The sequence below is a fragment of the Thunnus maccoyii genome, chromosome 5 (assembly GCF_910596095.1).
Source record: "Thunnus maccoyii chromosome 5, fThuMac1.1, whole genome shotgun sequence".
NCBI classification, from domain to species: Eukaryota; Metazoa; Chordata; class Actinopteri; order Scombriformes; family Scombridae; genus Thunnus; species Thunnus maccoyii.
Window position 1 is genome coordinate 5,386,982 of NC_056537.1, and position 14,613 is coordinate 5,401,594.

At 38.9% G+C, this 14,613-nt stretch overlaps 2 protein-coding genes across 2 annotated transcripts; one reads left to right on the plus strand and one right to left on the minus strand.

Moving 5' to 3' along the window:
* LOC121897275 (Fanconi anemia core complex-associated protein 24-like) lies at nt 1–3,752 on the minus strand. Its single transcript, XM_042411668.1, has 4 exons — nt 3,746–3,752; nt 1,918–2,060; nt 1,681–1,836; nt 1–794 (listed from the first exon to the last, which is right to left on the minus strand). The coding sequence occupies exons 1-4, from the start codon at nt 3,750–3,752 to the stop codon at nt 543–545; spliced, it is 558 nt and encodes a 185-aa protein (XP_042267602.1). The 3' UTR covers nt 1–542.
* Nucleotides 3,753–3,844: 92 nt separating this feature from the next.
* On the plus strand, nt 3,845–13,224 carry LOC121897276. Its single transcript, XM_042411669.1, has 4 exons — nt 3,845–5,545; nt 8,657–8,935; nt 9,331–9,476; nt 11,369–13,224. Exons 1-4 carry the CDS (start codon nt 3,874–3,876, stop codon nt 13,154–13,156), a joined length of 3,885 nt encoding a protein of 1,294 aa, XP_042267603.1. The 5' UTR covers nt 3,845–3,873; the 3' UTR covers nt 13,157–13,224.
* Nucleotides 13,225–14,613: the final 1,389 nt, after the last annotated feature.

The following is a 14,613-nucleotide window of genomic DNA, read 5'->3' on the forward strand; positions in this document are numbered from 1 at the left end:
GACCTCTAATATAGATTTATTGTGCCAATCAGTCCACATATCAACAAACCACTGACTCCCCGTCACTGCTTTATCTTTAATCACATATACAGTCAGAAGTTTGGACACAGCTTCCATTCTCCTGAATGAGGAAATGTGTCCAAACCTTTGACTGGTACTGAATATGGACATCATCCCTAAATAAAGTAAAATATTCTATTTTAAACCACAAAATATGTAAAACATCTGCTGACTTCATAACATACGTCAGTTTCACAAAGTGACATCAACAGTAAATAAATATTTCTTAAAGTTTGTACACTTATAACAGGACAAATATTGATTTTCAACATTGTAATCTTTCAAGTAAATAATGCTCATGTGAGACAAAGTGCTTCTGATAAAGTTTTTGGTGGTGTCCCAGCAGTCATTTAAATCTAAAGCTCCTCACATCCTGTGCAGCAGACACGGCGACCAGGGAGCATGTTTCAGGTGACCAGTATCATTAGATCCAAACCTCTCTGGTTAAATAAAGACCCAGACTGGATCCATGTGGAGCGCCTTCAGGTTCCAGCAGCTGTGGCTTTGTGGAAGAAGCTGTGGATTTGCTGAGCAGCAGCCTGACCCACGATGGGCTCCAGCTCGGCGGGGGCGGCGTTACAGAGCTGCTGGATGCTGGGGAAATGCTGCAGCAGGGCCAGAGCTTTGACCCTGCCCACTCCCGGGACCTGCTGCACCAGGGCCAGGACCAGGGGGTCCAACAGCGGAGACGCACTCCTCCGCCTGAAAGGGTTCTCCCTGCTCTCCACATGGACCTGCAGAGGATCAGAGCAGCATCAGACAGCTGTAGGTTCGGCTTCTTAGATACATGTTTACCCCTCTGACACCAAAGATCTGTGTTTGACTCTTACATACAAAAACAAATAGAGACTAAATGAGTCTCCGGCTACATAAACGAGCAATCATTGTGTAACCTATAACCATAAATAATATTTATGAGATCTCACAAAAGTTTTCACTTGGGTCAATGTGTTCTTGGGTTTACTTGGTCACCATGGAAACAACAACAATGGAGCAGACACATGCATGGGAGCGGTTCATAGTTTTATGTCAAGCTTGGCCTCAAATACAAAGAAATTTTCTTTAATTTAGTTTATTATATGTTTTTTGTTACATCACAAAAGCTTTGTGAGATCCCGCTGAAGCAGATCTTTTTTTCCCCCTTTGAAAATATTTTCCTCTTTCTGCTTCCCAGGCGACATAAGTGCATTATTTTCACCATGATTCCTAATATTTTGCCCCCCCTCATGTATGTTAATGGGTTGGACAAAATATTAGGAACACCATCGTCACACACTACGACCTAAATAATAAACATAAAGGAGAATTATCACCTTTCTGACAATGTCAACAAAAACTGAAAGTGTAGAAGCTTCATAAAAGTAGAATTTATAGCAGAGCTGTTGTATTTTATTGTATTAGATTGCACAGGTGTTCCTAATAAAGTGCTCGGTGAGTGTACGTCAAACACAGAAAAACTACATTAGTAATGAGGAACGAGACATTGACTGAACATTGATAACAGGACGTTTCTTAACAACAAGCTACAGCCTTAAAATGAAGACTGATGAGTTGAATCTCCCTTTGACTGTATCAACAAATTAAAGTCATATTTATTGTAGGTGTAAAGTATTGTTTTACCATCTGAGTGATGAGCTGTGAGGCTTCAGTCTGCCCGCTGACCGGCAGGAGAGTCAGGCCGAGGTCAAACACCACAAACTTCTGGACAGCAGAGAAGTACTGCTCACTGAGTCTGGTGTTCTCCACCAGCACCAGCTGCTGGAAGCTGCTGCTGGCCTTCAAATCAGGAGGGACGGTGGTTCATATCAGATACATCACAACACGTCATCTTTTTAGCAAAAAATTCATTAAACTCACATTTCTGTAGCGAACCAGTTTCCTCTTGTAGCCGTTTCCTGCAATGATGTCGCACTCCGACACGTACAGGATGCAGCTTTTGTTGGGCAGGTGGAAATCTGTCACACCGAGCTCATTCTCAAAGAGGATTTTCACACCTCCACCTACAGCACAAGATTAATTAGTTCTTCATGAGCAAAGCAAGATAAAAAAAAAAAAGACATGGCATGCTATAAACTGCAAAAAGAAACATCAAATAATGTAAAATACATGATGCAACTAAAAAATAAAGAGTTATTATATCAATTTTAAATGTTAGTTATGAACGTTAGTAAGTCTGGTTAACTACACACATGTAACAAAGGTGTAGGGCTGCAACTAACAATTATTTTTATTATCAATTCATCTACAGACTATTTTCTCAATTAATCGTTTGGTCAACAAAACATCAGAAAATAGAAAAAGCCTATTATAATATATTAAAGCCCAAGTGGATATATTCAAATAGCTTGTTTTGTAATAGCAACAGTCCAAAAGACAAATATATTAAGTTTTAGATCAAACAGCAATAAGGAAACCAGCAGATATTCACATTTGTGAATCAGATTAATTTTCTGTTGACTAATCAATAAAAGGACAAATTTTATCAGCTGTAAAAAACTGCATGGAACATAAAATTCAATTTTAGGTAATGCTGAAAAGAAAATTCACTCAACACAACAGATAAATGAGATATGGCCAAATTTTTATTTTATTTAAAAATGTTTCGAAATCTGGTGTTTCAATTTCAAGTTGGAAACACACTTTTACATAAACCTGTAGAATAGGACTCCAACTAACGATTATTTTCATTATCGATTAATCTGTTAATCGATTAATCTGTTGATTTCTCCTTTGATCAATTAGTTGTTTGGTCCATAAAATGTCAGAAAAATGTCTTGTTTTGTTCCGACCAACAGTTCACAACGAAAAGATATTCAGTTTACTGTCATAGAGGACTAAAGAAACCAGAAACTATTCACATTTAAGAAGCTGGAATCAGAGAATTTGGAAGTTTTCTTTTATTTTCTTAAAAAAAACAATGACTCAAAATGATTATCCTTTTCAATAAATGACCCGACTACACACTGCTTTTTGTGAGACGTTAAAAGCCAAAACGGTTGGAAACCACTGGTTTCATCTTTAACAATGTGTTGTATTTTAAAAGCTTGTTATATTATCCATTGTGTCAAATCTTCATCTGAAAAGTAACTAAAGCTGTCAAATAAATGTAGTGGAGTAGAAAGTACAATATTTCCCTCTGAAATGTAGAAAGTAGCATCACATGGAAATACTCAAGTAAAGTACAAGTACCTCAAAATTATACTTGAGTAAATGTACCACTGATTATTAGTATTGTGTTAAGATTTTTGTTTTACCTAAACTAAATGAGCAATATTTGATTTAAACATATTCTGCAGGCTGCAGCTGTTTTTATTGCTCCTTTACGTCAGTTCTGTTCTTTCAGTAATTAACAGATTTAATTGTCTATTTGTGTCTTATTCTGTGACAGACAGACGCTGCTGTAGATCTATAATCAAATAATAAAACATTGGAGCTGTTATCAGGTGTTTTCCTTCCAGCGATCAATATGTAGAAATTATTAAGTAACAGGTTACACTGGAGCCACGTTAGCCAAATGAAAAGCAGCCAGTATCCCTTTAAAACTGCTCCTCTACCTGAAATGAATCAACGCTTGATAATCCCTCCCTCTTCTTCCTGATCTCAAACACAACAAGCTCCACTCTGTGCTCATATTTCCTTGTTCCCTCCCCTTCAGATCTACAGTTTGAAGATGGGTGTAACCAACATGTCATGTAGCACAAGAGCTGTCAGGCTCCATTTCCTGCAGAAACACGTGTTGTTCAGATCGCAGCTCAAACTTGTTTCATTTCTCAGGAAGTGAAACTAAGACAGTCGTTACCACTGAGAGCTGAAATGGCGCAGAAAGATCAGCTGGACCGAGAAATCTTCTCTTGTTCCATCTGTCTGGATCTACTGAAGGATCCGGTGGCTATTCCCTGTGGACACAGCTACTGCATGAGCTGTATTAAAGGCTTCTGGGATGAAGAGGATCAGAGGAAGATCTACAGCTGCCCTCAGTGCAGACAGGCCTTCACACCGAGGCCTGTCCTGGTGAAAAACACCATGTTAGCAGCTTTAGTGGAGCAGCTGAAGAAGACTGGACTCCAAGCTGCTCCTGCTGATCACTGCTATGCTGGACCTGAAGATGTGGCCTGTGATGTCTGCACTGGGAGGAAGCTGAAAGCCCTCAAGTCCTGTCTGGTGTGTCTGGCCTCTTACTGTGAGAAACACCTGCAGCCTCATTATGATGCAGCTCCACTAAAGAAACACAAGCTGGTCGACCCCTCGGAGAAGCTCCAGGAGAACATCTGCTCTCGTCATGATGAGGTGATGAAGATGTTCTGCCGTACTGATCAGCAGAGTATCTGTTATCTCTGCTCTGTGGATGAACATAAAGGCCACGACACAGTCTCAGCTGCAGCAGAAAGGACTGAGAGGCAGAGAGAGCTCGAGGTGAGTCGACAAAACATCCAGCAGAGAATCCAGGACAGAGAGAAAGATGTGAAGCTGCTTCAACAGGAGGTGGAGGCCGTCAATCGCTCTGCTGATAAAGCAGTGGAGGACAGTGAGAAGATCTTCACTCAGCTGATCCGTCTCATCCAGAAAAGAAGCTCTGATGTGAAGCAGCAGATCAGATCCCAGCAGGAAACTGAAGTGAGTCGAGTCAAAGAGCTTCAGGAGAAGCTGGAGCAGGAGATCACTGAGCTGAAGAGGAAAGACGCTGAACTGAAGAAGCTCTCACACACAGAGGATCACAACCAGTTTCTACACAACTACCCCTCAGTGTCACAACTCAGTGCATCTACAGACTCATCCAGCATCAATATCCGTCCTCTGAGATACTTTGAGGATGTGACAGCAGCTGTGTCAGAGCTCAGAGATCAACTACAGGACATCCTGAGGGAGAAATGGACAAACATCTCACTGACAGTGACTGAAGTGGACGTTTTACTGTCAGAAGCAGAACCCAAGACCAGAGCTGGATTCTTAAAATATTCACATGAAATCACACTGGATCCAAACACAGCACACACATGGCTGTTATTATCTGAGGGGAACAGAAAAGTAACATACATGAGTCGACCACAGTCTTATTCTAATCACCCAGACAGATTCACTAAGTGGAGTCAGGTCCTGAGTAGAGAGAGTCTGACTGGACGTTGTTACTGGGAGGTGGAGTGGAGCGGGAGAGGAGTTTATGTAGCAGTCGCATACAAGAATATCAGCAGAGCAGGACACTCGAATGAATGTGGATTTGGATTTAATGACAAATCTTGGATGTTAGATTGTTACACTGACAGTTATACATTTTTGTTCAACAACATCAAAACTCACATCTCAGGTCCTGGTTCCTCCAGAGTAGGAGTGTACCTGGATCACACAGCAGGTATTCTGTCCTTCTACAGCGTCTCTGAAACCATGACTCTCCTCCACAGAGTCCAGACCACATTCACTCAGCCTCTCTATGCTGGACTTCGGCTTTGTTATAATTTTGGAGACACAGCTGAGTTGTGTAAAGTCAAATAGACAGAAGTCATTTCAGACTTCATGTGTCAGATTCTGTTGTAATTCTTCATGTTTTTGTCTCCATTGTTTCTGAGAGCTCGTTGCTGTGGTGTTTCTGAACTGCACAGAGATCAGCTGTCAATCAAACTGGGATTGTCAACACTTATTTTCTTTTCATTTGTTGTTCTTTTAATGTTTTCAGTTTCTTTAAATGTCACTTTTTGCTGTGTGTTTTTATCCATGGAGGCTATCACTGCTCATGATGATGTTTTTAACCTTCACTGACGTTTCTTCAGATGAAAATGTGAACTTCTCTTTGTTCTAAATGTTAGTTTCATGTTTGTATTGATGTATTTGTGTGCTGTTGTTTCTCTTCCACTTCAGCGTCTTAAACAGAGAAAACAGCAGAACTTCCTTCATCATTGATATTTTGTTCTCATCACTTTGTAAATTCATAAAGAAATGTACAATCAAACTGTAATTATCATGATAATAATCATTTATTATGTTCTTGTACATTCTGGGTTAAACTAACTGATTGTGTGGATGAAGTGAATCTGTACATGAAATCATTGAACAAGAGTCATTTAACAGACTTTACTGATCAGATGTGTGAACAATCTGAAGCTTTACATAATCAATAAAGTTATTATTTCAACAGTGAGCAAAGTGTTTTCTTCTGTCTTCATCTCAGGATCTCATTCAAAGCTTTGTGGAGAAAATGTGAAACTAAAATGAGAGTTTATTTGAGGCAGTTTTCCTCCTGAAACACCACAAAGTACAGAGTTCATGTTCAGAGCAGACAAACGTTTGTCAGTCAGTCTCTGTACTTTCAGCTTTCTTCACTAAAACATGTTAGTGCTTCCCAGGTGGAGCTAATTTTAACACCTTATACTGTTGGATGGTGTAATCTATAACAATACATATATTATTGATATAATAGGTAATTAAAGCTGTCAAATAAATGTAGTGGAGTAGAAAGTACAATATTTCCCTCTGAAATGAGTGGAAGTATAAAGTAGCATCTAATGGAAATACTCAAGTAAAGTAAAAGTACCTCAAAATCTACTATATTGTGAATTCAGGCCTTCTAAACATGAAAACACGATAAATGTAGGTGTCAACTTTAGACTCAGGATAATCTTCTGATGCTTTAATAGACACTCTTCATGTCAGCATCAGTAACATCCTGTTTGCAGGTTTTATTCCTGTAAAATGTCAGTTTATCCTGCAGATAAATACAATGCCCTGCTGTGTGAGCAGCATAAACAGATGATTTTCAGTTGAGCCGAATTAAAGACTGGAGCTGTTTTATACAGAAAATGTATACAGTCATATTCCACCAGGTGTGTTTGTCTCCTTTTAAACGAAACAATCTTATACATTAATATTTCTGAATGGAATTTGGTGCGTTTGATGTCTCCAGGTTAAAGAGGACGACACAGACTCTGGCTAATCAAATGTAATCAAATTTAACACTCTTGTATAGTTTTATTGTAAGTTTTGCCTTTGACATCATTTTTATTTTTGTTTTCAATTTATTTATTTTTGATTCTTGGAAGATTTTGTTCAATTGTCGACACAAAGTTAATCCCATATAACACTGGTATTTATTTTGTACATGTTTGCATAAAAAGTGTTCTTAGATTTATGAAGTAGACATTAGGACAATTTGGCTAAATGTTTTTGATGTTGTTACACTAAAAGTCATTTATTCAATAAAATATGTACTTTAAAAAAAATGGCCATCATATCTACACATATCTGACTTTACACCACAACCTGATTTTTCCCTTAAAATATAAGTCTGGTGATATTCTGAATTATTCTTATTGTTAACAAATCCCACGAAAAGGCCAAAACCAACAATGAATTGATCCCACTAACGATTATTTTGACTCAAATTAAAATATAAATGCAGTAACACAAACTGAGTTGGTGAGAGTTACAGTTCACACAAAGATTTTAAACAAAAAAATGGTTTTAATTATTTCTACAGCTTTTGGATTAAAGGAAAATCAAATTGAATCAACTGTTTGTCCTCCTTTGTTTAAGAAATTCAACTTTTTATCTGTAAATTTGCTTTTATACATATGAAATTTATTATATTAAAAGATTTGTAATCAATTTAGAGTTACCTTCTAGTATTCCAAACAGTTCATGTTCCCAGAATAATATGAAATGTTCATCAATATGACTGTTGATAAAGATAAAAACCTAAAAATACTGGTATTGATTTTGTGAAAAAAAAAAAGTTTTTATATTTAAAAAGCCTGGTCATTAGTGTTTGGAGCCGGTTCTAAATAAACTACAATCATCACTCTGTTCATGATGAAGGAACATGTCAACCAGTGCAGCGCTGTGGTTCACTGATGTGTTTTTAATAGTTTCTGGACAACAACGGAGGTCTACGACACAGAGGAATCAGATATATCAGGCTTTGGATACACACACAATACTTGTTAGTAGATCAGTTCATTGTTGGTTTGGATCCAAACATGAGATTTGTTGACAATGAGAAAAATATAGAAAATCACAGCCTGATCCTTTAATCAGAACTAATAAGAAAACAAGAAAGGGGACAGACCTCTAATATAGATTTATTGTGCCAATCAGTCCACACGTCAACAAACCACTGACTCCCCGTCACTGCTTTATCTTTAATCACATATACAGTCAGAAGTTTGGACACAGCTTCCATTCTCCTGAATGAGGAAATGTGTCCAAACCTTTGACTGGTACTGAATATGGACATCATCCCTAAATAAAGTAAAATATTCTATTTTAAAGCACAAAATATGTAAAACATCTGCTGACTTCATAACATATGTCAGTTTCACAGAGTGACATCAACAGTAAATAAATATTTCTTAAAGTTTGTACACTTATAACAGGACAAATATTGATTTTCAACATTGTAATCTTTCAAGTAAATAATGCTCATGTGAGACAAAGTGCTTCTGATAAAGTTTTTGGTGGTGTCCCAGCAGTCATTTAAATCTAAAGCTCCTCACATCCTGTGCAGCAGACACGGCGACCAGGGAGCATGTTTCAGGTGACCAGTATCATTAGATCCAAACCTCTCTGGTTAAATAAAGACCCAGACTGGATCCATGCGGAGCGCCTTCAGGTTCCAGCAGCTGTGGCTTTGTGGAAGAAGCTGTGGATTTGCTGAGCAGCAGCCTGACCCACGATGGGCTCCAGCTCGGCGGGGGCGGCGTTACAGAGCTGCTGGATGCTGGGGAAATGCTGCAGCAGGGCCAGAGCTTTGACCCTGCCCACTCCCGGGACCTGCTGCACCAGGGCCAGGACCAGGGGGTCCAACAGCGGAGACGCACTCCTCCGCCTGAAAGGGTTCTCCCTGCTCTCCACATGGACCTGCAGAGGATCAGAGCAGCATCAGACAGCTGTAGGTTCGGCTTCTTAGATACATGTTTACCCCTCTGACACCAAAGATCTGTGTTTGACTCTTTTATACAAAAACAAATAGAGACTAAATGAGTCTCCGGCTACATAAACGAGCAATCATTGTGTAATCTATAACCATAAATAATATTTATGAGATCTCACAAAAGTTTTCACTTGGGTCAATGTGTTCTTGGGTTTACTTGGTCACCATGGAAACAACAACAATAGAGCAGACACATGCATGGGAGCGGTTCATAGTTTTATGTCAAACTACAGCCTTAAAATGAAGACTGATGAGTTGAATCTCCCTCTGACACCATCAGCAAATTAAAGTCATATTTATTGCAGGTGTAAAATATTGTTTTACCATCTGAGTGATGAGCTGTGAGGCTTCAGTCTGCCCGCTGACCGGCAGGAGAGTCAGGCCGAGGTCAAACACCACAAACTTCTGGACAGCAGAGAAGTACTGCTCACTGAGTCTGGTGTTCTCCACCAGCACCAGCTGCTGGAATCTGCTGCTGGCCTTCAAATCAGGAGGGACGGTGGTTCATATCAGATACATCACAACACATCATCTTTTTAGCAAAAAATTCATTAAACTCACATTTCTGTAGCGAACCAGTTTCCTCTTGTAGCCGTTTCCTGCTATGATGTCGCACTCCGACACGTACAGGATGCAGCTTTTGTTGGGCAGGTGGAAATCTGCCACACCGAGCTCATTCTCAAAGAGGATTTTCACACCTCCACCTACAGCACAAGATTAATTAGTTCTTCATGAGCAAAGTGAGATAAAAGACATGGCACGCTATAAACTGCAAAAAGAAACATCAAATAATGTAAAATACATGATGCAACCAAAAAATAAAGAGTTATTATATCAATTTTAAATGTTAGTTATGAACGTTAGTAAGTCTGGTTAACTACACACATGTAACAAAGGTGTAGGGCTGCAACTAACAATTATTTTTATTATCAATTCATCTACAGACTATTTTCTCAATTAATCGTTTGGTCAACAAAACATCAGAAAATAGAAAAAGCCTATTATAATATATTAAAGCCCAAGTGGATATATTCAAATAGCTTGTTTTGTAATAGCAACAGTCCAAAAGACAAATATATTAAGTTTTAGATCAAACAGCAATAAGGAAACCAGCAGATATTCACATTTGTGAATCAGATTAATTTTCTGTTGACTAATCAATAAAAGGACAAATTTTATCAGCTGTAAAAAACTGCATGGAACATAAAATTCAATTTTAGGTAATGCTGAAAAGAAAATTCACTCAACACAACAGATAAATGAGATATGGTCAAATTTTTATTTTATTTAAAAATGTTTCGAAATCTGGTGTTTCAATTTCAAGTTGGAATCACACTTTTACATAAACTTGTAGAATAGGACTCCAACTAACGATTATTTTCATTATCGATTAATCTGTCCATTATTCTCCTTTGATCAATTAGTTGTTTGGTCCATAAAATGTCAGAAAAATGTCTTGTTTTGTTCCGACCAACAGTTCACAACGCAAAGATATTCAGTTTACTGTCATAGAGGACTAAAGAAACCAGAAACTATTCACATTTAAGAAGCTGGAATCAGAGAATTTGGAAGTTTTCTTTTATTTTCTTAAAAAAACAATGACTCAAAATGATTATTCTTTTCAATAAATGACCCGACTACACACTGCTTTTTGTGAGACGTTAAAAGCCCAAAAGGTTGGAAACCACTGGTTTCATCTTTAACAATGTGTTGTATTTTAAAAGCTTGTTATATTATCCATTGTGTCAAATCTTCATCTGAAAAGTAAGTAAAGCTGTCAAATAAATGTAGTGGAGTAGAAAGTACAATATTTCCCTCTGAAATGTAGTGGAGTGGAAGTATAAAGTAGCATCACATGGAAATACTCAAGTAAAGTACAAGTACCTCAAAATTATACTTGAGTAAATGTACCACTGATTATTAGTATTGTGTTAAGATTTTTGTTTTAACTAAACTAAATGAGCAATATTTGATTTAAACATATTCTGCAGGCTGCAGCTGTTTTTATTGCTCCTTTACGTCAGTTCTGTTCTTTCAGTAATTAACAGATTTAATTGTCTATTTGTGTCTTATTCTGTGACAGACAGACGCTGCTGTAGATCTATAATCAAATAATAAAACATTGGAGCAGTTATCAGGTGTTTTCCTTCCAGCGATCAATATGTAGAAATTATTCATTAACAGGTTACACTGGAGCCACGTTAGCCAGATGAAAAGCAGCCAGTATCCCTTTAAAACTGCTCCTCTACCTGGAATGAATCAACGCTTGATAAGCCCTCCCTCTTCTTCCTGATCTCAAACACAACAAGCTCCACTCTGTGCTCATATTTCCTTGTTCCCTCCCCTTCAGATCTACAGTTTGAAGATGGGTGTAACCAACATGTAATGTAGCACAAGAGCTGTCAGGCTCCATTTCCTGCAGAGACACATGTTGTCCAGATCGCAGCTCAAACTTGTTTCACTTCTCAGGAAGTGAAACTAAGACAGTCGTTACTACTGAGAGCTGAAATGGCGCAGAAAGATCAGCTGGACCGAGAAACCTTCTCTTGTTCCATCTGTCTGGATCTACTGAAGGATCCGGTGGCTATTCCCTGTGGACACAGCTACTGCATGAGCTGTATTAAAGGCTTCTGGGATGAAGAGGATCAGAGGAAGATCTACAGCTGCCCTCAGTGCAGACAGACCTTCACACCGAGGCCTGTCCTGGGGAAAAACACCATGTTAGCAGCTTTAGTGGAGCGGCTGAAGAAGACTGGACTCCAAGCTGCTCCTGCTGATCACTGCTATGCTGGACCTGAAGATGTGGCCTGTGATGTCTGCACTGGGAGGAAGCTGAAAGCCCTCAAGTCCTGTCTGGTGTGTCTGGCCTCTTACTGTGAGAAACACCTGCAGTCTCATTATGATGCAGCTCCACTAAAGAAACACAAGCTGGTCGACCCCTCAGAGAAGCTCCAGGAGAACATCTGCTCTCGTCATGATGAGGTGATGAAGATGTTCTGCCGTACTGATCAGCAGAGTATCTGTTATCTCTGCTCTGTGGATGAACATAAAGGCCACGACACAGTCTCAGCTGCAGCAGAAAGGACTGAGAGGCAGAGAGAGCTTGAGGTGAGTCGACAAAACATCCAGCAGAGAATCCAGGACAGAGAGAAAGATGTGAAGCTGCTTCAACAGGAGGTGAAGGCCGTCAATCGCTCTGCTGATAAAGCAGTGAAGGACAGTGAGAAGATCTTCACTGAGCTGATCCATCTCATCCAGAAAAGAAGCTCTGATGTGAAGCAGCAGATCAGATCCCAGCAGGAAACTGAAGTGAGTCGAGTCAAAGAGCTTCAGGAGAAGCTGGAGCAGGAGATCACTGAGCTGAAGAGGAAAGACGCTGAACTGAAGCAGCTCTCACACACAGAGGATCACAACCAGTTTCTACACAACTACCCCTCACTGTCACAACTCAGTGCATCTACAGACTCATCCAGCATCAATATCCGTCCTCTGAGATACTTTGAGGATGTGACAGCAGCTGTGTCAGAGCTCAGAGATCAACTACAGGACATCCTGAGGGAGAAATGGACAAACATCTCACTGGCAGTGACTGAAGTGGACGTTTTACTGTCAGAACCAGAGCCCAAGACCAGAGCTGGATTCTTAAAATATTCATGTGAAATCACACTGGATCCAAACACAGCAAACACATGGCTGTTATTATCTGAGAAGAACAGAAAAGTAACATTCATGAGTCAACAACAGTCTTATTCTAATCACCCAGACAGATTCACTAGATGGTGGCATCAGGTCCTGAGTAGAGAGAGTCTGACTGGACGTTGTTACTGGGAGGTGGAGTGGAGCGGGAGAGGAGTTTATGTAGCAGTCGCATACAAGAATATCAGCAGAGCAGGAGACTGGAATGAATGTGGATTTGGATTTAATGACAAATCTTGGATATTAGATTGTAACACTAACAGTTATACATTTTGGTTCAACAACATCTCAACTCGTGTCTCAGGTCCTGGTTCCTCCAGAGTAGGAGTGTACCTGGATCACACAGCAGGTATTCTGTCCTTCTACAGCGTCTCTGAAACCATGACTCTCCTCCACAGAGTCCAGACCACATTCACTCAGCCTCTCTATGCTGGACTACGTCTTTATTATGGAGGCACAGCTGAGTTGTGTAAAGTCAAATAGACAGAAGTCATTTCAGACTTCATGTGTCAGATTCTGTTGTAATTCTTCATGTTTTTGTCTCCATTGTTTCTGAGAGCTCGTTGCTGTGGTGTTTCTGAACTGCACAGAGATCAGCTGTCAATCAAACTGGGATTGTCAACACTTATTTTCTTTTCATTTGTTGTTCTTTTAATGTTTTGAGTTTCTTTAAATGTGACTTTTTCCTGTGTGTTTTTATCCATGGAAGCTATCACTGCTCATGATGATGTTTTTAACCTTCACTGACGTTTCTTCAGATGAAAATGTGAACTTCTCTTTGTTCTAAATGTTAGTTTCATGTTTGTATTGATGTATTTGTGTGCTGTTGTTTCTCTTCCACTTCAGCGTCTTAAACAGAGAAAACAGCAGAACTTCCTTCATCATTGATATTTTGTTCTCATCACTTTGTAAATTCATAAAGAAATGTACAATCAAACTGTAATTATCATGATAATAATCATTTATTATGTTCTTGTACATTCTGGGTTAAACTAACTGATTGTGTGGATGAAGTGAATCTGTACATGAAATCATTGAACAAGAGTCATTTAACAGACTTTACTGATCAGATGTGTGAACAATCTGAAGCTTTACATAATCAATAAAGTTATTATTTCAACAGTGAGCAAAGTGTTTTCTTCTGTCTTCATCTCAGGATCTCATTCAAAGCTTGTGGAGAAAATGTGAAACTAAAATGAGAGTTTATTTGAGGCAGTTTTCCTCCTGAAACACCACAAAGTACAGAGTTCATGTTCAGAGCAGACAAACGTTTGTCAGTCAGTCTCTGTACTTTCAGCTTTCTTCACTAAAACATGTTAGTGCCTCCCAGGTGGAGCTAATTTTAACACCTTATACTGTTGGATGGTGTAATCTATAACAATACATATATTATTGATATAATAGGTAATTAAAGTTGTCAAATAAATGTAGTGGAGTAGAAAGTACAATATTTCCCTCTGAAATGAGTGGAAGTATAAAGTAGCATCTAATGGAAATACTCAAGTAAAGTACAAGTACCTCAAAATCTACTATATTGTGAATTCAGGCCTTCTAAACGTGAAAACACGATAAATGTAGGTGTCAACTTTAGACTCAGGATAATCTTCTGATGCTTTAATAGACACTCTTCATGTCAGCATCAGTAACATCCTGTTTGCAGGTTTTATTCCTGTAAAATGTCAGTTTATCCTGCAGATAAATACAATGCCCTGCTGTGTGAGCAGCTTAAACAGATGATTTTCAGTTGAGCCGAATTAAAGACTGGAGCTGTTTTATACAGAAAATGTATACAGTCATATTCCACCAGGTGTGCTTGTCTCCTTTTAAACGAAACAATCCTACATATTAATATTTTTGAATGGATTTTGGCGCGTTTGTTGTCTCCAGGTTAAAGAGGACGACACAGACCCTGGCTAACGTTACAAGCTGGAAGGTTGTTA